Raw genomic sequence first — 19,449 nt, forward strand, 5'->3', positions numbered from 1 at the left:
TTACCCTTCAACCTCACTTGAATGGACACGTCATTTCACTTTCTGAAACATGACGACGATAATGCCAACTTCACAGGGGCACGGATGAGATTAGATAAAATACAGACGATACAGCACTCAGGGCAGTGCGGGGCACAGGGCTAAGGCTGTTGAGCTGGCTGTTATTATGTAACAAGACGACAGTAACTACATCCACCCTGCCCCACAAGGCTTAGAGGGGATTAGATAAGGACATGCCCAGGAAAATGATTATGAAACTGTCAATCCCCAAACTAATGTAAGACACATTTTTTTTTTTACAACACCCTCTGGGCATTGCAGAAATTATTTCCCCTCTTTTAAAAACAAAACAAAACTACACATGAACATCTTCCATAACGACAAAAATAAACCACAAAGACCTTTGATCTCTTCAGAGTCTTTTAATTGCAGTCAAGAAAAGGGTTAAGTTTTCATCCGCTCACATTTGTATCAGAGTCCAGTTACCAAACAGGACAAAATCGAAACAAAACCAAGAGGGTCTCATCAAACTGAGGACATGGGGACGGGGTCTCCGTTTCAGTCCATGCACGTCCGCTGTCTCCTCTCGCAGCGAAAACAGACACGAAAGAAAAACAGTGAGCCTAAAAAACCAGAGGAAGTGTTACCATGCTCCTGGCGTCCTGCGCCCATGGAGGGGGGACAATCTCTTGGAAGGTTCTGGGTGTGGCAGGAATCGTGCATGCTAGGGTTACATTGCGGGGAGCGGGACATGACATCAACACACACACACACACACAACTTTCCTTCCTGCCCACTTCAGTAGAAAGTGATTCGCTTGGTTTCAGATTTAAATATTTATTCCTCAAATACAAAACAACGTTGAACACGCGCATCCCCTAATGTCCCAGCCATCTGGCTGTGCTCGGATCATCTTCAGATGAAACAACCAGCTGGGATCCCGACTTCACAGAGTTCTGAGTCTTCCTCGCCTCGGAGGGTGACTTTCCAAATGCTCTGGGCCTCCCTGTCTCTTGGAAAAGGGCAGTTTTATTTTTCTGGTCCCATAGTTAGCACTTTGAGGATTTTCAAAGCAGGATTAGCCATACTCCATCTGGAAAGTTTCTCCTGGCTTTGCCTGGTGATATCGATAATTCGTTTGGGACACGATTAAAGTCCCCATGAGGCTGGCTGGTCATACACCACCCAGTGTGATTCAGACCACGCTGGTCCCTAGGCTGTCCCAGTAGTGAGCTGCTGCCTGGCTGTGCAGGGGGCCCCCAAGCCCGCAAACTCACTTCTCAGGAGGAACGCCCGCGCCAGCACGCCAATTCTCCGTACGACCCTGCAGCCGCGGGGAACCGCTGCCCCTGTGCAGCCTGTTTGGGACACTGCACCTGTGGCCACACCATCTTTCTCACCACAGGCTGCTGAACAACATAGGTCTTTTCTCCGAAAAATTCTTATTTTTAAGATATTTCTGTCCTACCCCACCCTCCCCCCTAAAAATTTTAAACAAGTTACCATGTGTTAGTTCTGAGTACTGCGAGCGTGGGGAAAGAATGTTCATGCTGGAGAAACTCAGCCTTCCTCAGTTCAACAAGGAGAATTTGTCTCTTTAACCTGCGGTGGCCTTTTCTGGGGTCGGCCTTGCTGATAATGCAACAGGGTTGAAGCATTTCCTGGGCTCAGCGTTATACAACTAGTAAATCAGTGAGGAAACGAGATGGACGCTTTTAAACTCTGTCCATCACAGCTAAAATTACCTCACTAATTATAGCTTCTATAAATCAGCCCAGGTTAAGGGAGGGGGTGCCCGCGCTCCGTGAAATGCAATTCACTCCGCTCAACCCTGCTGCTTGATTTGGTCAACAGACTCCGGAGGACCTCCGAATTAAGAAAACAGAAGGTATAAATGGAACGAGCTCCTAGGGAGAGGAGGAGGGGCTGCGAGAGGAATTTTTAAGATCTCCCTCCTCTGATGCTTCCCAGGGCTGGACACTTGAGAACAAATGAGGTCTGCTGGAATCCAGAAATTATAGACTCACTTTAAAATGCCGCAACATGCCATAATTCATCCTGTTTGTTCCACGGGTCATTTGGACTGCAAAGACAACGGCTTTGTATATTTCCCGGATTTAAAACCAAGCCATGACCAGCAGAGGTCTTCCGTGTTGTCACGCGGCTCCAAGGATAGGCCTCGGGGATGTCCCAGGGCCCCCTAACACTTGTGAGAGGCCCCCATCAGCCAAAAGACTCAGCCAAATCCATTTCTTCCAGAACTTTCAAGGAGGCCTGCACTGGCTGTGACATTTTGTTTTCGTTTTACTTTTGAAAAACTTCAAGGTCATTTCACAAAACTTGGAAATCGAATCCAAATCCACTCCACATCCCCTCCTTCTTTGCTCTATATCTCCTCGTCCTAAACCACTTGGGGAGAATGCAACCTATTGTACCTTATCAGATGCTTCCTTGTCTTAAATCCACGGCAATCGCATTTAATTTTGTTAGAGTTTGTGTCCTGTGGTCATGCATAGACTCCTAAACCAACAACAATTAAAAACAAGGTACATTCCTTAATTCCAAATTCCACTCTACTTACACAAGGCATGATCAAGCTGGATCTGAGGGTGTCTTTCAAAGAACAATAATAAATATGTCAAGCCCTCCCTAATCCTCACCCAAGCCCACTTCGCAGGTGAGAAGGAACGGGACACACACAGACAACAAGGAACCTCTCCCAGCTCTCGGGGAGAGCACAGCCCCCCATCTGGATGGAGGCTTGGACCGGTGTGGCTTCAACGCCAGCCACCCAGCTGTCCACTCATCACGTCAGGCTGCCCTGCCCTCCCCTGGCTGGAACCCCATCTTCACGAAAGTGGAAGCTCACATTTACACTCCTCCTTTCACTTAAGGAGGTGACTGATGGGATGTGCAATGAAAAGGAGAGTGAATTTTGGGGACCTGAGAAATGGACCTCAGGCTCTTGGGTGGGGGTCTTGGTGCCTGAGCTGTTTAACCTGACTCACTCTTAAAATCTCATGCACTTCAGAAAAAGGGCTCCCTGTCGCCTCTACTTCCCAGCCCCCAGTTGCCCTCCACACGCCAAGAAACAGAGAGGAGGAATCGGCCAGCTTCGACCTCACACACGCCCATTGAAACGACATCCTTCACACCAGGCTTACAACCTTAGCTCAAAGTTCAGGTCAGTAAAAGCCAACTTGATTAAAGAACTGTCATGGAGAGAGACTCTGTGAGTCTGGAAAGCAACTCTTTTCAAGCCTTTCCGCCTCACCATGCAGGGCTGACTGCTGAGACGGTGGGAAGGCCCCTCCACAGAGCACTCAAGAGGCCAGGAATCCCCATCTCTTCCCACACACGCCCAGCTTCTGTGAGCTCCTTCCAGCCAGGGCTCTCCTTGGCCCGGGGGACTTGGGGCACCCAGAAGCCATTACCCCATCCCGTGTCACTACCCCAGGAGGTGTGCAGGGAGAATCTGCTGAGGTCTGGGGGTTCAGGGTCTGCTCTGCCACTTACTATGTGTCTTGGGCAAAGCGTTTCTCTGATCTTCCATTTCCCATCTGCAAAATGGGCTGCGATTCCCACCTCCTTAGGGCCCGAGGCGTGTGTGTATGGAAGGGCTTTGCAGTGGAAAGTGCCAGACTGACAAAAGGGGTTATAATTGTCATTGATGCTCTTTGCCAGAGTCTGCCTGGCACTTAGCAGATTAATTCCTGTGTCCCTTGGGGTGGCTGCACTCACTCCTGTAGTCATTCGTTGTTGGGGAACTTTCATCCACAGCTTGTACCACCACCAAAAAGAACGGCCTGGGTTCTGTGAGGCAGCCTGATTTACGGAGATCACAAGAGCCTGACCCCTTGCAGGTGAGTTCTCATTTGGACCCTTTGTGTTAACTTTGTGCCTCAGTTTGCTCAACCGTGAAATGGGGAGAACACCATCAGTTGGGGGCGAGGCGTGGTCCAGACTGGAAACCACTTAGGCAGTCCCCTGGCTAATGCCTTGCCTGCTTGAACACGTACACTCGCCACTTTCCACCACCCTGATCCCAATTCCCACCACCCGCGATGACAAGGCCCAAAGATGACTCTTAAAGCCCCTCTGCCTTCTGCTCCGTGACGCCACTCGGCCTTCCCCGGCTCCAACAGCCAGGCTAAGACAGAGATGTGAGCCCCACGGCTGACTGGGGCCTGCGGGAGGCGGGTGGACCATAATTACACAGAACATCCTGACATTTCCCTCTTCACTCCAGACGTTTATTTCCTGTGAGCTGGGCGAGTACTGAAGCACTTCGCAGGGCCTCCCGCGTGGAGACGTGGAGAGTGGAAGGGAAGCAGCTTGCTCCTGCCACCTTGGGTCTGCCCAGGGCCAAGCTGGGAGCAGCTCTCTGGCTCTCGCCCCACCCCGTGCACACCCACTCATCGTGGCTTTCCACCAGGTGCTCATTTCTGAAAACCCTCCCCCCGCCCCTCAATCCCTCTCTCCCTGTCAGTTCCCGGTGACCCTTCTCCAGACTACACAAATGCTTTTTTTTTTTTTTTTTTAATGCAGGATCCTTTTTATAGGAAGTCTGAGAGTAGATCATGGACAAAGAGACACGCAGAAGTTTATAAAAAGAGTTCTGGAGATGTCAGATCTCTCAGGGTAGAATGCTGCTGCCTGCTTCTGTCCTGTGTTAGAATGTTCTAGAATAATGGAGTACTGGAGGAGGAGTGGGAGTCAGGGATCATCCTGGACTCCCCTACAGGCTCACCCTTTCCAATGGGACAGAGGGCAGCATCCAAAAACAGTGCTGAAGGGATAGGGGTGCAGGGCAGGCACCTGGAAGTCTGACGTCTAAGGGAGGGAGAAAATAACAGCCATTGCAAGATTCTCTTGAAATTAATGCAGCGGCTCCTTTGAGTACTTCTCAGCAGAACTGGTATTAGTGGCAACATTCCCAATTACGGTCTACGACTCACTTGGGCAAAGATGATGCCCCCTATTTCTTACGAGCTGAATGTTTTAAAATGCTTAACCTTTCTGAATCTTCATTTCCTCATCCGCAAAACGGTGAAAACATTCCCCATCTCAGAGTTCCTGAAAGGTAAAACTGAGATGATGTACATAAATCTGGAAGTGCTGAGACTGACACAATATAAATCATAACGTTTTAAAAAAATAAGTAGCTGTGTTGAAGGATTCCCCTACACAGGTACCATTCTACATGAGTTTGCGCCTTTCATATTCCCAACGGCCCTGGGATGCAGATGCTCTTCCTGTGCCCATTTTACAGGCAGAAAAGGCAAGGAGCAGAGGGGTTAGTAACCTGCCCAAGGTCACAAATGACGGAGGCTGGATATGGGCCATCTTGCCCCTTGAGGCCAACCTGGCCTCCAAACTGCTGCCTCCTTCTTCCCCTTAGAGATGCTCCTCATGAAAAAGGCAGGATTGGGTGTCGCTCCAGATGTCCTAAATGTCATTTCACCTGCTCCAGGAGTCACTTTGACCTTTTAAAAGTACAAGCAGTGGAAAAATACCACTTCTTGTAAAAAGCTATTATTTGGGGCACTATGTCCCACAGCAAGATTGCACAGCCTTCCCCGGCAGGGACCTTCCACCAAATACCAGAGGCAGCCCAGGGCACGAGCGAGGTCACCTGGGCCCCAGCAGCAGAAACTCTGAGCCCTAGCTTCCTTGTCTATGAAATGGATTTAATGCAAAATCAAAAGATGAACGCATTAAATAAAAGCCATTCCTACTGGCCCTTGGCCTCCATCCCGTACCCCCTCCCCCACCATGGTCCGTGCAACCGTACAGAATGCAAGGTCTGGTCCCAAGAGCTCATCCCGCACACGGGAGCTTCTCCAGGGCTTTGCAAGCTCCCGGGGTGCTCCTCTTCTGGCCCCAGCCAGTGAAGCAGGGAGACAGTCGCTGGAGAAAGAGAGAGGGTCAGCACTCCCACCTGGCCGTGATGCTGTCACCCCGCCTGCTCTTAGACCCCGCTGGCAAACAGAACGTCAGAACGCAGGGCTAGGCCCTGGCCACCCCAGACACCCAGGAGGAAGGACAACCCGCCCCAGCGCCGCCGGGTCCCTGGGCGGTCCAGGGGTGCGCAGCTGGGAGCCGACTGGCGGGAGAGGTGCCGAGCATGGTTGTGGGGCAGAAAGGCCCTGGAGAAGAGGGGTTACGGGAGTGACCATGACAGAGGCAGGAAAGCGTCCGGAGAGAGGGCGCCGCTTCCACCCTTGGATCCGCAGCCTTAAGTCTGGGGATTTCGCGGGAGCAGGGCCTGAGGATCGGCCTGAGCGGGCCCAGGAGAGAACCCCAGGTTCCCTCAACTCCGGTGGACCCTGCTTTCCCGCCACAGCTTCGGGTCAGTGGCGAGGAAGAAAAGAGTCCCGGTTATCCCGAAGGGAACAGGAACCCCCAGCTGCCGGCTGCCCCCTCTCACCGGTAATGCTGCCTTCCCAACGCCGGCAATGCCACTCTCCACCCCTTCCCGGAGAAGAGAGACTAAGTTTACTTTAAAACTAGGACACCCATCTGTCCTGTGCCTGATTTATACCCAGAGTTTCTTCCTTTTTCTTTTCTTCCCCCCGCCCCCTCCTTTGGACAGGTCAGAGCTGCTCAACTTTTCTTCTGAAGCTACAGACTAAATAGATGTCTTTCCAGGCCTCAGATAGTACTGGTGGTGGGGTACGAAATACAGAATGTGGCCCGTCTACATCGCCATCATTTTATTGTATTGTCACCGTTAACTTAACTATAAATACTACGGTGGGGAGCGAGGCGCCCGCGCGCGGCCTCGGACTGCGGGGCTGCGGAGCCCCGGTGCGGCACGGCGACCCCAGGCGCGCACCCTCCCGGCTCTGTACACTATTTACAGATCTTCCTTCCTTCCTTTCTCGACCCCCTCCCGCAAGGCAGCGCGTGTGCAAGAAAGTAGCATCGTCTGTCTGTGCAAGTCCTTCGAGTTAGGCAAGCGCCACGGCCGGCCCGCAGCCGTCAGCTGTCCGAGTCCACATCGCTTTTACCTTCCTCTTCCCTCTTCTCGGGCGAGGCTTTCGACGATGTCTTGTTCCACTTCTCGGCGTTTTCCGACTCCTCCGACGAGGACCGCTTCTGCCGCCTCCATTTGGCACGGCGGTTTTTAAACCAGACCTGTGGCGCAACGGAGGACAGAACAACAGTTAAGATCCACGGCGCGGTCCCCCAAAGCCCGGGCACCCCCCGGACGCGGGGCGGCGGCAGGGCGACCTGCGCGTGGAATTGGACCCGGGGCACCCCGCGCGCGCCAACAAAAGGAGGGGAGACTCGCTCCCGCTTTCGCATTTTCATTCAACTTCCTGGGCCTAAAGCCCTCCAGCATCCTCCAGGCCGCCATTGGGATGTTTTTAAAGCACGGGGGGACCCAAGGAAAGCTAAGCAAACCCCGCCAGGGGCCCTCTGTCGCTGGGAAGGGCCGCCAGGCGCGCCTACCTCCACTTTCTCCTCGCGGAGGTGCACCTTCCGGGCCAGCTGCTCGCGCGTACCCACGTCTGGGTACTTGGTCTCCTGGAAGAGGTTCTCGAGCGCTTCCAGCTGCTCGTCGGTGAAGATGGTACGGTGCCGCCGCTTCCGCCGGCAGTGCAGCTGGTTGAGCAGCTGCAGCTCCGTCCGCGACAGCGTGCCCACGTTCATGTAGGGCAGCATCTGGTGTGGCACCGGGGACACCAGCACCGAGCCTGGGCCCTCGTAGCCTGCGACGGAGTGGGGCGCACGGTCAGCCGCCTCCCTTGCCACTGCGCACACGCCCGCCCGCCTGCGACCTACTCCAGACTTTCACATCGTCTGCCAAGGGGGTGCCGCGAATTGGGGTGCGCGGAAAACGAAGATGCAGGGAAGTGGGGGAATCATGCCAGAGCGTCCACCCGCACATTCCCAAAAGCCACTGAGGGAATTCTAAAAGCCGTGTCTCCCCATGCAGGCACTGAGTTACAGTTTCCGCTAACTCGCTTAAAGTTTGCAGCAAGGGTGGAAATCTCTGCGCCCGATGGGCAAGCGGGGGAGCCAGGTTTGCAAGAGAGGAAAAGTTTGTGCAAAGTGAAAAACAGGAGGCCCCCCCGACCCCCCCTCCACGCCCAGGTGCTGAAGACCGCAGCGGGGGACGAGGCCCGCGCGAGCGGGACCTACCTGAGGGCGTCGGGACACAGGAGCACTGCTGGGCGCCCAGCGGCGGCACGGCTCCGCAGCAGGCCGGGCCCACGGGCGCCGCCTGCACGTGCAGCTGCCCGTAGAAGTAGTTGTTGTAGCCGAGGCGGGAGCCGCCGACCGCGGCCGGGAGGCCTGCGCTGCCGGGGGCCACGGGGCCCGGGTAGAAGGCGCCATAGTCCGAGGAGGCGCCGCCGCCGGCGCCGTAGAGCGAGTCCCCGTGCAGGGCCGGGAAGACGACGGGAGCCGCGGCGCTGGGCGCCACCGGCAGCACCGAGTCCTTGCAGCGCGGCCGGGCGGCCAGGATGTTGTCGATGCTGAACATGCTGGCGGGCATCCCCGAGCCCCGCGCCGGGACCGAGGGGCGGCGGGGACGCGCCGAGGAAAAAGCTTCAAAGTGGGGGTGGAGGGGGGGGATCCCCTCTCCTTCTGCCGCGGACCAAACCGAAAGAGAGCGCCGGCGAGCGCGCAGCCCCGCGCCCCTCCCCGCCCCCAGCGTCCGCTCTCCCTCCTCCCGCCCTCCCCTCGCCACCGCGTTCGCTGAACTCAACCCGCGGGTAGGACGGAGTTTAGACCAGCTGAACCTCTTGTTGGTTTTATACTGAGTCGACGTCATCGTGGATTTAGTTCCTGGTAATATGCAGATGACAAACAGACCAGATTGGGCCCTTTCTGTGCCTTTGAGGGGGGGTGGGGGGCTTCAGGGAAGGGGGAGGGGAAGAGGTGCCGAAGGGAGGGGGTTACGGGGCCTGAAGAGAGATTGTGGATTGCGAATTAATGAAATTAACCTAATCTCTTCCATTCCGCCGCCCCGCCGCGGGCCGGCCGAGCTGGGCGGGCGTCCTAATTGCCCCGGTTAATCTCATTAATTCCATTGTGCGGCCGCAGTTAACAGCTCGCTCCGCCCGGCCTCTCCGCCCCGACCCATTTTTCTCAGATTGGGTCCTATTATTGGGTGCGATTTCCTCTGCCTGAAGCTCAAATTCATTGTGGCCGATTTTACTCTGGGGCTACTTTTTTTTTTCTTTCGGAATTTGTTTTGTTTTAGAAAATGTAAGGGGCTGCGTCCAGCAAGACGGAAAATTTCGCTCTTCCTCGCGGCCCCCGCGCGCTCACCGCCTAATTGCGCCTCTATTTTTTTTATCTTTAGGTTTTCTCCCGAATGGAACTGGTTAACCCCCCAAAACCCTTTTGTTTTTGCAAAGGCCAAAATCTGTAAACGCAAAAACGACGAAAGAGGTGCATCGTGGTTCCTAAATATATATATATATATATATATATATATATTTTTTTTTTGCAGTCACTTTGGGTCTGAAAAGTACCGTAGCAGTCCCCGGCCCTTACACAGCGGAGACCAAAGTCAGCCGCTGTTTAAAATTCGCAACCTAGAGTAGCACTCGGAAGCGGGGCTCCCAGCTGCTCCCTGCGTGGGTGTTGGTAGGTTTTGTGTTTTTTCTTTCTTTTCTTTGAGTATTGTTTTTGGAAACGGGGTGTCTTCTCCCTCAAACTGTTTTTGTTTTCAATCCAAAATCCAAAAATGGAGCTTTGGGGATTCCCTACCCCCTTCTCCAACAATTGAGTCGCCTTTTCACCTTCTGACTTGCTGGCGCCCTGACTGGGACAGGCCCCTTGGCTGTCCTTCACCCGGCAGGCCCAGGCTGGGCTCCCCGGGCCCCAGCGGCCCGGGCGAAGCCCGGCCCTGCTCGCGGCAGGCGGCCGCCGTGATTTGCGAGATCCTCGGCGCGGCACGACCGGCCCGCCGGAGCCGCGGGAGGCGCATCCAGCCCACGACGGCGCGCGGGCGGTCGAGCGCCCTGCGAGAAGGTAGGCGAAGGTGCTCGCGGAACGAAAGCAGCCGCCGAGACCTGCGGGCCCCGCGCAAGCCCGCATCTTGCAGAGCTGTCCTTTCTGGGCCCTTCGCTCAGGCAACTCTGGCCACTCCAGTAAGACGCTGGGGCAGTGCTGGGCCCAGGCGAGACCGCCCGCCGAGGGCAGAGGTGGGGGGCACTTCGGATTTCCCGAAGGAGGGCCGCCTTTAACTCACGCCCATTTTTCGCTATTTCTCTCTGGCTAATTAACAGGGTTCCCCGCAGGGGTGTCTGAAGTCCCCGCAATAAGGCTGCGTCTGTGGGCCGCCTCCTCGCGGGCGCCGTGGCAGAGGGGTAAAGGGCCCTTGCCAATCGCAGGTCCCGGGTCGGAGGAGCCGTGGCGCGGCGGTTTGGTCCTGCCCTGGCGCAGAACTCCGGCGGCGCGCAGGAGTGGCGGGGAGAAACTGGGCGGCGGCGCTTCTCCGCCTAGGCCTCCCGGCGCCGACCTCCGCGCCCTCACGCCCACCCGCTCGTGGCCTGGGAGCCTTGCTTCTCTGAGTGCTGAGCAGACTAAGAAGTGGCTGTAGGGGGAGAGTCGGACGGGACGGAGATGGGTCTCAATTTGGGGAGGCGATGGATTTTTTTTTTTTTTTTTTACAATATAAACCTCTCCCAGAGAAAGGAGTGTGACCCTCCCCTTCAGAGAGGTCAGGTCTGGAGAAAGAAGTGTAGCGCCTTCTCTCTCCTACTAACTAGGGACAGAGGCTTTTTTTTTTTTTTTTTTTTTTGGTTCTCAGAGACTTAAAAAGCACCAGGTTCAGGCACACACATTCCCCGCCAGCCTTTCCCGGGTTTAATTCTACAAGGGCACTTCATGGAAGACAACTACAGGCTGCAACTTCTGCAGCGACTCCGGCCGCGTTTGTGATCCCGGCTGGGCGCGCGCGGCGCTGCGCGCGTTGCGTGGATCTTTTCAGACCTTTGCTGAGCCGGTCGAAGGCAGAAGCGCCGCAGGAAACCGGGGCGGATTCCTAGCCGGTTTCTGCAAAGGTGCCCTGACCAGGATGGCGCACCGACTTCAGCCGCAGCTCTGGAGTGCCTCCGAGTTTTTAAAAGTATAAGGCAACCTTCCCCCCCCACACGCCGTCTTACTTCGTCCACTCGGTACATTGTTCTTTTTAATAAGCAGATTTAGCAAATCCCTAGACCTCGCCCCTTGCCTTCCTTCAGTCCCCCCACCATGCCATTCCACTCCTGAAAGGAAGAGCACTTGACAGCGAGTCTGAGCGTCAGAGATCTAGACCGAATGTTGCCACCTTGCAATTCATCCCTCCTGTCTAGGCCTCAGGTTTTTTAGTTGTTTTAACCAACACCAACATTCATTGAGTCCCTGACAACCCTAATATTTAATGAGGCTGGGTAATTGTCGCCCGTTCGCTTAGGAGACCTGGGGGGGGGGGGTGCATTTTTTAGTCCTTTTCATTGGGACAAAGGAGTGTGCGGTCCCCACCCCCACCCGAAGGCAGGGTCTCTGTATCAGCCGGGACCAAGATAAGGGAAAGCCAGTCCGAAAGCTCTGTCCGCCCGGCGGAGGCTGTCTTTCCGGGAAGAGGTCACACGGACCCCGAGGCCACTGTATCCAGTTATTCAGCTAGCTCTCCTGGACTCACCCGCCGCGGGGCCTCCGCCTCCAGGTTGCCCCTCCATCTGCGGGCGCTCCACTGTGTCCTCGGAGAGGCAGGAGCTGGGGAAGGCAGTCAGGGGCGCTGCGCCTCCTCCGCGGGCGGAAACCCACTAGTGTCCGCAAAGCGCTAAACAAACAATCAGCGGCCTCGCCTTGCCTGGTGCAATTGGAATAACAAATAGGACGCACGCAAATTGCCCGCCTCGTGTTGCTAAGCGATTGTTTGTCGGCCCCGCACGCACCGCTCAGCATGGGAGGACCAGGAGCGTCCACAGGCTGCCCGCCAGCGCTTAGGTCGGAAATGCAGTAAACACGCCGCTGATTTTCCCTATTATCACCCAAACACGATTTCACACAAAGCAATCACCACGCAGAAGTCTATGAAATGTGTCTGTTGAGGAGTCAGTCGCCCCGGTAATAGCCCTCATTTTTAAGATGTTAAAGATTAGATCCGCGGATTCTGCATGCATAAGGTATATTTGCGGTTCCGCATCTACCAAGACGCTTTTGCGCCGCAGTCGCCGCTCAATTGATTCGCAGAGTGTAGATTAACTTGCTTCTCTGATTTAAAACACTGCCCAAGTTTGGAGTGTGCGTCTGGGTATCTCCTCCCAACCCAAGATATTTTCAGCATGGAGAAAAATGTGGCCCCACTATCCTTACACACACAGGCACACACACATACACACCCCTGGCTGTAAAAAAAAAAAAAAAAAAATGCATATGCGGCCCCAACTTCTTACGGTTCGGGTTGGTTTCAGGAACTTTCTTTCCTTAATTCTTTCAGCCTTTTGCCCGGGCACAGAGCAGAGTTCATAATCGGATGCTTTAAAGTAGGATTTTTCGTGGCATGTGCAAAAAGCAGGCGTGTCCGTTTCAAAGGTACGGAGCTCCCCTCTCAGGGAGAATTAGCCCGGTCAGAGGAATTAGGAGCCGCGCGCAGCCCGGGCTGCAGCCAGTGCGCAGCGTCCAGACCCCGCACAGTCTTCAAAGCGCAAAGCGGGTTTATTGTTTGTATTTGGGCTTTAGGAAAAAAAATCCAGCGTCTCAAAACCCGCTCCACGGCCCTGATGCTCCCTTGAGGACACCTCTGGTGGCCGTAGGTGATTTTCCGTGTGAGGTTGGGTCGATGGAGTTGAGTTTAAGGAGCCACTGCCACCCCACTAAGGGGCAGCGGGCACCAGAGCGGGTCTCCCGCGTTCAGCGGGACGTAGGGATGCTTCCTAGCTGAGTTTTGCCCGCAGTTTTGCAACATTCCAAATAAACCCACCGAGACCCCTGAGGACAAAATAATCAAGGTGTTAGAAAAACTCAACACAGCACTGGATGGGGGGGAGAAGAAGAGGGTGTCGGAGAATGACGTGTTCCTAAGGCATCCGAAAAAAACAGCTCCGGTTTTCCAGGGTTGCAGAAACCCGCTTTCAGCCAAACTATTTACCGAAGTTTGTTTCAAAGTGACTGCACCGTTGCTCTTGCAAATCACAGCATGCAAATGATGATAATTTGTTTTCGGTGGAACTTTCTCTTGAAATGATTAGCAAAGTCAGTCATTTGAAAATTAGAGCGAATGTTCAGACAGTTTGTGAAGCCCCTCGCTAACCGATATCAGCTTCTAAAGTTTTCATTCATGTAAACCTCATTAATGAAGATCTTTTATTTAAACGTCAAGGGGATTTGAAATTTAGAGTAAATTATGAAGCTTGTATGTCTAGCCAAGTCATGGGTCAAATGCATTTGTGAAAAACTGCTAAAAGAGCATATGGTTTTGAATTTTTCTACAATGACTAGTGTTTAAATAAATTGCTTGTACTGCTTAACTTCATGTGTAATTTTGACAGAAATTGGCCTATAGCCTTTTGATATGTAAACATTTCAGCCTTTTATGCGGTATAAAAAAGACACTTGCTTTTTAGGATCAACTCAGACAGTCACCCTGTAATTCAGAAAGCTGGCACCTACCATTACATTCTTGCTAGATTTCAACTTTCAAGTGGCAGCCTCAGGGAGAAAAAAAGGGAAAGAAAGAAAGAAAGAAAGAGGATATTTCAAAAGCAATGTCCATTTGGGATTAAAAGCTGTAAATGAGGTGAGAGCGTACCACTTACTATCTGAAAGAAATGGATAAACCATAGTTATTAAAGAACATTTTCTGTCATTTTTCTTTAAGCCAGCCCGTCTGAGGGGACACTTAAGCAGGGCTGGGACTGACTGGCATGTCATTAAATGCTTGTCTTAGGGCAGAGCTAATCAGTCCAACACACAAATAGGTGTTAAAAATCTGGGTATCACTTCAGGATGTTACCATCGAAATGGCTCCGTGTCACAGAACCCATTAAGATGCAAAAATCACTGTCTCCAAAGAGACTCAACCTGGGTACAGAATCACTGGACACAAATGGCATATCTGAGCCATGCACGGGGCTCTTTCTGGGTGGGTGGCTGTTGCTGGAAGATGCAAAGTTGGTGCGGGGCACAGTTCAGAGACTGCTCCGGGCTGCCAGAGTTTCTGAAACACATGTAAATCTGCATAAACCCATTTGTTGTTAATATATCCGTCTCCCATAAATAAGTGTTGGAATGTGGATTGGAAGGCCGGTCACCCAGGGGAGGATAGAGTGGCCCCTAGGGGTTGCCCAGAGTGCTAGACAGGGCTGCATTTTGACTTCGTGTGCGCTGTGCACTGTGGCAGGGCGAGCCCCCTGTCTCCCCTCCGTTCTCCCGGTCCTGCCCATATTTATGTTACATGTCAGCTTTGTCATATACAGTCTTTCCCAGAGACATTGCCCCTTCCGTGAGGTTCTGGAGGAATCGAGGGGGAGAGAGAACATTCAGGAAGCATCCCAGACCTGTTTCTTTGTTGAGTTGAACCTTCGGATCCTCTTTTTAAAGACCATGCTGAGGTGCAATGTAATTAAGAAAAGAGACTCTCGGAGAAAGACAAGAGGAGGTGTCTTATTTACATTCTTATGCATTCCAGCACATCATATTGTGGTCAGCAAACCGGAAAAGAAAGGATATATTCACGACAGAAAGAAGGCACCAGCATTTTTTTGTTTTTTCTAAGCGTTCTGCATTCCTATCTAACCTTTCTGTCCATTTTGAAATGAGTAAGGGTAACTTTTCTTTCGTTAGCTGTAGGTTTAAAGCTCTTGGAAAAACAATTGATTTGCTAATAAAATAGTTCTGTAGCTTTCAGCTGCTTAACTTTTGAGAAACTTACCCCAAAAATGTGTTTGTGATCAAAATTAGCAAAGCAAGATATGTGTTTTGGGTAAAAGAGGGACACAAGACTGAAAAGATCATTTGAGAGGTTGAGGATTTTGGTTTTTTGAAGGAAAGAATATTATAAAACACAACTGAAAATTATAGGGAAAAATAGTCAGCCTGGGTAGCCGTGTTACATGTCTAACACTTTGGGTCTAGAAAGGTTGGTATTGGTGGAGGTATGTGGAACATGGAACATGGAACTTCGTTAGTGTACTCATCTTTTTAAAGAGGACTTGATAAAAGGTCATTTGATGGAGTCATCTTGAGATCCAGATGTGAAATTTATACAGGTAGCATTGTTGATACTTTCTAAACATGGGAGTGAGGAAACGAACAACATATCCACAGATGTGTCGTCCTTCAAACTGGTCACCTAAGGAGACTCCGACTTGCTCCAACATCACTGTCAGTGGTGGTTTTAAATAGTTTCCCGAAGTCTTAGAAGGGTACTTCCTGGGCCCGTTCATTCCTGTCTGCCTTTTAAAGAAGCAGCCAGACTCTCTTGCCCACTGCTTCTGGGCTGCCATCAAGCCTTCTGAAGCCTAAAGAGTCAGGCAGAGTGATGGGAAATAGGAAAAAAAAATGCCACTTTAAAGGTCACAGGTTGTGTCATCCGCTCACTTCCCCCATCCACAGGATCTGAGGCTGTGACTCAGCTACAGCCTGGCCGTGCCATGGGCTGAGGAAGCTGAGCCCTCCCCAGCCCGTCGGGATCATTCAGTCCAGTTCTCTGCTTCTCCCCAATGAGAAAGAGGAGAATTCCCAGAATTCCTCAACTTTTAATTTGTTTGATTTGTGTTGGGGCTTTCTTGGCCTTTTCTTAGCCAGGAGATCAGGAATTTTGGAATATACCACCCTCTATGCACGCACACACACACCCCCGCACCCCTCTTCTCCCAACCCCTCACTGCTCCATTTTGCTCACTTGATCATTTCTGGGCCGATCAATCCCAAGACTAGCTCCCTGCTCACCTCCTTTCTGGAGTTGTGTTGATTTTCTTGTTTGGGGTATCTCCCCACAGCCAGGGACGAAAATGGAATGATGCTTGATCCGCAAGGTGGATTTGGTTTCACTTAGCAGCGAAATTCTTTCTGCAGACCAGAAGGTCTTGGGTTTAAAATCACAAGAGTCCATCTCCCATGTCATTAGGTTGTTTGTAATTTATGTATTATGGGGAAAAGTAGTCTGTTCATAGTAATGATAGCTTGGGGAATTCAGTCTATGAGCCAAACGCAGGACAGTTGAACTGAAAAGAACCCCTCTTGTCTACATGATACCTCGCAGGGTTTTTTTAACCGGTCCCAAAAGAACATTTTATCCCCCTGTCATAAGGTTTGTGGATATAGCCATTTTCTGCTCAGCCTGGTAGGTCAACCCAGTATCTACAATGAAATGGTGACGTCAAAAGGCGTTCATGCCCAACTAGTGACAATACTCTCTCTGAAACTCTAGAATTCTGGAATTATTTGGATCTTACAGTCTCTCCAGTTGACTTTGAGACGGGAACATAAGTTTTTGATAATGCTATCCACATTCTGATTTAAGCCGTGGCCGTTCTTTTTTTTCCCAAAACCCTCAGAAAGTAGCTTTCCAAGTTAAACTAGACTGGGGTGATCAAGTGAATGTCTGACTTGAAATAATTTTTGAAATAACTTGTTCACCGTTCAAGTCCTTCAATAAGGGAGCAGCAGCAGAACGAGTTGCTTTTCAAAGCTCTGCTTGGCAGAGGAATTCTGGCACTTCCGACGAAAGATGGATATTGAATATGTGTGGCGAATGCACACCACTCCATATTTCAAGGAAATTCTTTATTGAATATTTCTCGCTCACAAAGCTGGAGTTACTGTGAAATCTCGCTCCTCGGATCTCTGTCGGGGCTGACCCGGTCTCCCAACCTGGTAACAAATTGCCTTTTTATGGGTTCGTGTTCTAAATGAGAGCACACATCTGTAGCCTTGGGCATAAAGCAAGAGAAACTAGTATTGAGGGCCAGCTATGACCATGACTAAATTAGTGCAAATTCCTAGTCCAGTTGTTCTAGAAAATGGAGCAACTGAACCTGGCCTAAAATCCTGAAGGTCTGACCCAAAAGGGAGAGAGGAGAGGACCATCTGTGTGCTCAGTGGATGGTGACTATACTCTTGGGAGGTGGGTTGTATTACTGTCTCCTGTTACAGATAAGACACCAAGACCAGATAGGGGTCCTTAGCTGCCCAAGGTCTCCCAGCTGAGGCCTGGATTTGAACTCACCTCTGTTCGGTCCAAAAGCCGCCCTCTTGCTCTCATGCTATGCCAGCTTTTGTAAGACGAGTGAAATGCCCCGCTCCTCAGCCTGGCAAGCAAGACCTTTTGTTCCCTGACACCAAGGTCCATCTCCTGCCTCCCCCACCATCATCGTCCATCAGGGCTCTAGCCATCTGAATGGCTCTGCGCTGTGTGCTGTCTCTGTTCTCTCCTCCTACATGGCTTTCCCCTGCCGGCTCTGTTTGTCCACACTGGCTCCCCTGTCCGGCTGTGTGGACGTGGCCTCTGCCACTCTGATGAGCTGGAGGTAATTGTTGGGGCCTTCCTGTGCTGCAGAACAAGTCTTGGAGTCAGAGGTGTCTGACCTGGGACCCCACGGGCCCTGATTCAGCTCCACAGCTCCTACCAGCTGACCCCAGGCCTTGGCACAATGAGTGTGCTATGTGACTCTTTGTTTAAGGAAAGGATGTCTTTTCACCCTTGTCCCTGCCCCCACCTCCTTGCTTCTCGATCTCCCCAAATTCCAGGCCAAAGACCATTAGCAGGAGAGTGTTAATTAACCACAGTGGGTGCTCTCCTGAGATAGATAAAAGAGGAGGGGAGGGGGAAAGTCGTCCATCTGTCAGCCCAGGCAGAAGTTGGCTGGGGTCATCATACAGCTAGTGTGCGCATAGGAGCTGGTCAGCCTGCAGGGGACACCTGGGTCTCTCCAGCCACACCTGTGTACACAGGCAGCCCGACTGTCACCTTTGAACCTGAGGACTGACACATCCAGGTGGAGTGTCCCGTAGTTGTCGGGGTGGGTCCTGAATGAGGGAAAGCTGAAGACTCCCCAGAACTTCATGGGTTCTGTCCCCCTTGGAGCCTCCCTTTCCCCATCCGTGAAATGGGGGAGCAATCAGGAAAAGAACTCTAAGTTCCCTCTTAGCTCAGACACCTGCCACTATTCAGCATTCGTTTGAGTTCTGGCTGTGTTCAGGGAAGGCGCATCTCTGATTCCGGGTGGTGCAGCCTGAGGGGCGGAAAGGGTGTGGACCGAGCTCAAGGCTATATGGGTGTGTATGAGCAGACTGCCTGGACACGAGTGGCTTGCATGATGCTTTCCTCCTGGCCTAGGATAGTTGAAAAAGACTGCCTCTTAGAGACCTACACGGTGACATATGTTGTTGGTGGGCTCTCCTCCCCATTTGGGGGACCTATTTTAAGATCATAGTTACCACTCCCTGCCCCTCCGCATCGACAAAGCAAGTCAAAAGATATTGGTTGGCCCAGCCAAAGGAGCGATTCCAGCAGTGGAACTCCAGCCACTGCAGTTCATCTAGTGAGAGAATAACGTTGAGGGCCGCCAAAGCTCAGCCGTCAGTGTCTGATTCCAGAGCTCCTAACCCCCACAGCGGCAGCCTGGGACAGTCATCTGGGCTGCTTCCCCTGTGGGTGGTATGGTGGCTTAAAGTCCACACTTTGTTCTTAGGCTGACTTCAGTTCTGGTGCTTACAAGCTGTGTGAGCTAGCACAAGCCCTGTAACCTCTCTGAGTCTTAGTCTTCGACTCCGCAAAATGGGGATGGTGTGACCCCCTTCTCAGAGCCTGTAAGGGTGCACGCACAGTAAGCGCTCATCAAACAGCTGCAGGAATTTTTGCAGGTGTAAAGTCCTTAGCACATTAAGGGATTTTTACCATTAAGGCCCCTAGCTCTCCCACACAAACAGTTTAAGGAAGTTATTCATCAAGGAACAGAGAAGCCCAAATGTCTGGAGCAGTTTAGAAGGGGGCCTGGGCTTTGCTAGCTGCATAACAAAAGGCTCTAATCCTATCCCCGGGGAATTTCCAAGGAAAATGGTGCTTTGATTAGGAATTGCGATTCTCCACTCCATCATTTGATTCTCAGATTATAAAGCACTGTGGGGCCACAGGGCAGGAACCATAACTCAGCTTTCCTGATGAGGAAACCAAGGGCCAGAGAAGTCCAATGACTTGCTCCAGGTCTCAGACCTGGAAGTCATGGCACCATCACTCCTCGCTGGGCCTCCTGGTCGCCCTGGGGCATCTGTCCACCGGACACCAGCTAGACTAGCGCAGCCTGGCTTTTTGCTCCTTCCAGCAATGAGCCACTCCAACTTGGTTTTGGTGAAAATCAAGGGGGCTCCCAGCTGTGTTGAGTCTGAGAAGCTGAGGGACCACTTGCTGGGAGGGTGGGGTCCTCCGGAAAAGCTGTGCACACGCCCCCAGGTGGAGGTCGTCCTCGCCCTTAGCCTATCTCTGCCTCCCAGAGAGGC

At 52.3% G+C, this 19,449-nt stretch overlaps 1 protein-coding gene across 1 annotated transcript; it reads right to left on the reverse strand.

The window, feature by feature from the left end:
• Positions 1-6,778: 6,778 nt before the first annotated feature.
• On the reverse strand, positions 6,779-8,506 carry GSC (goosecoid homeobox). Its single transcript, XM_046646926.1, has 3 exons — positions 8,152-8,506; positions 7,459-7,718; positions 6,779-7,140 (listed from the first exon to the last, which is right to left on the reverse strand). Exons 1-3 carry the CDS (start codon positions 8,504-8,506, stop codon positions 6,985-6,987), a joined length of 771 nt encoding a protein of 256 aa, XP_046502882.1. The 3' UTR covers positions 6,779-6,984.
• Positions 8,507-19,449: the final 10,943 nt, after the last annotated feature.

Source organism: Equus quagga, chromosome 20 (assembly GCF_021613505.1).
Source record: "Equus quagga isolate Etosha38 chromosome 20, UCLA_HA_Equagga_1.0, whole genome shotgun sequence".
NCBI lineage: Eukaryota > Metazoa > Chordata > Mammalia > Perissodactyla > Equidae > Equus > Equus quagga.

Excerpts from the sequence above, each read along its gene's own strand:
- GSC (XM_046646926.1), bottom strand. The coding sequence starts at position 8,506 with ATGCCCGCCAGCATGTTCAGCATCGACAACATCCTGGCCGCCCGGCCG. Across the intron at positions 7,719-8,151 it reads CTGTGTCCCGACGCCCTCAG|GCTACGAGGGCCCAGGCTCG; the intron begins GTAGGTCCCGCT and ends ACTCCGTCGCAG. Across the intron at positions 7,141-7,458 it reads TCCGCGAGGAGAAAGTGGAG|GTCTGGTTTAAAAACCGCCG; the intron begins GTAGGCGCGCCT and ends GTTGCGCCACAG.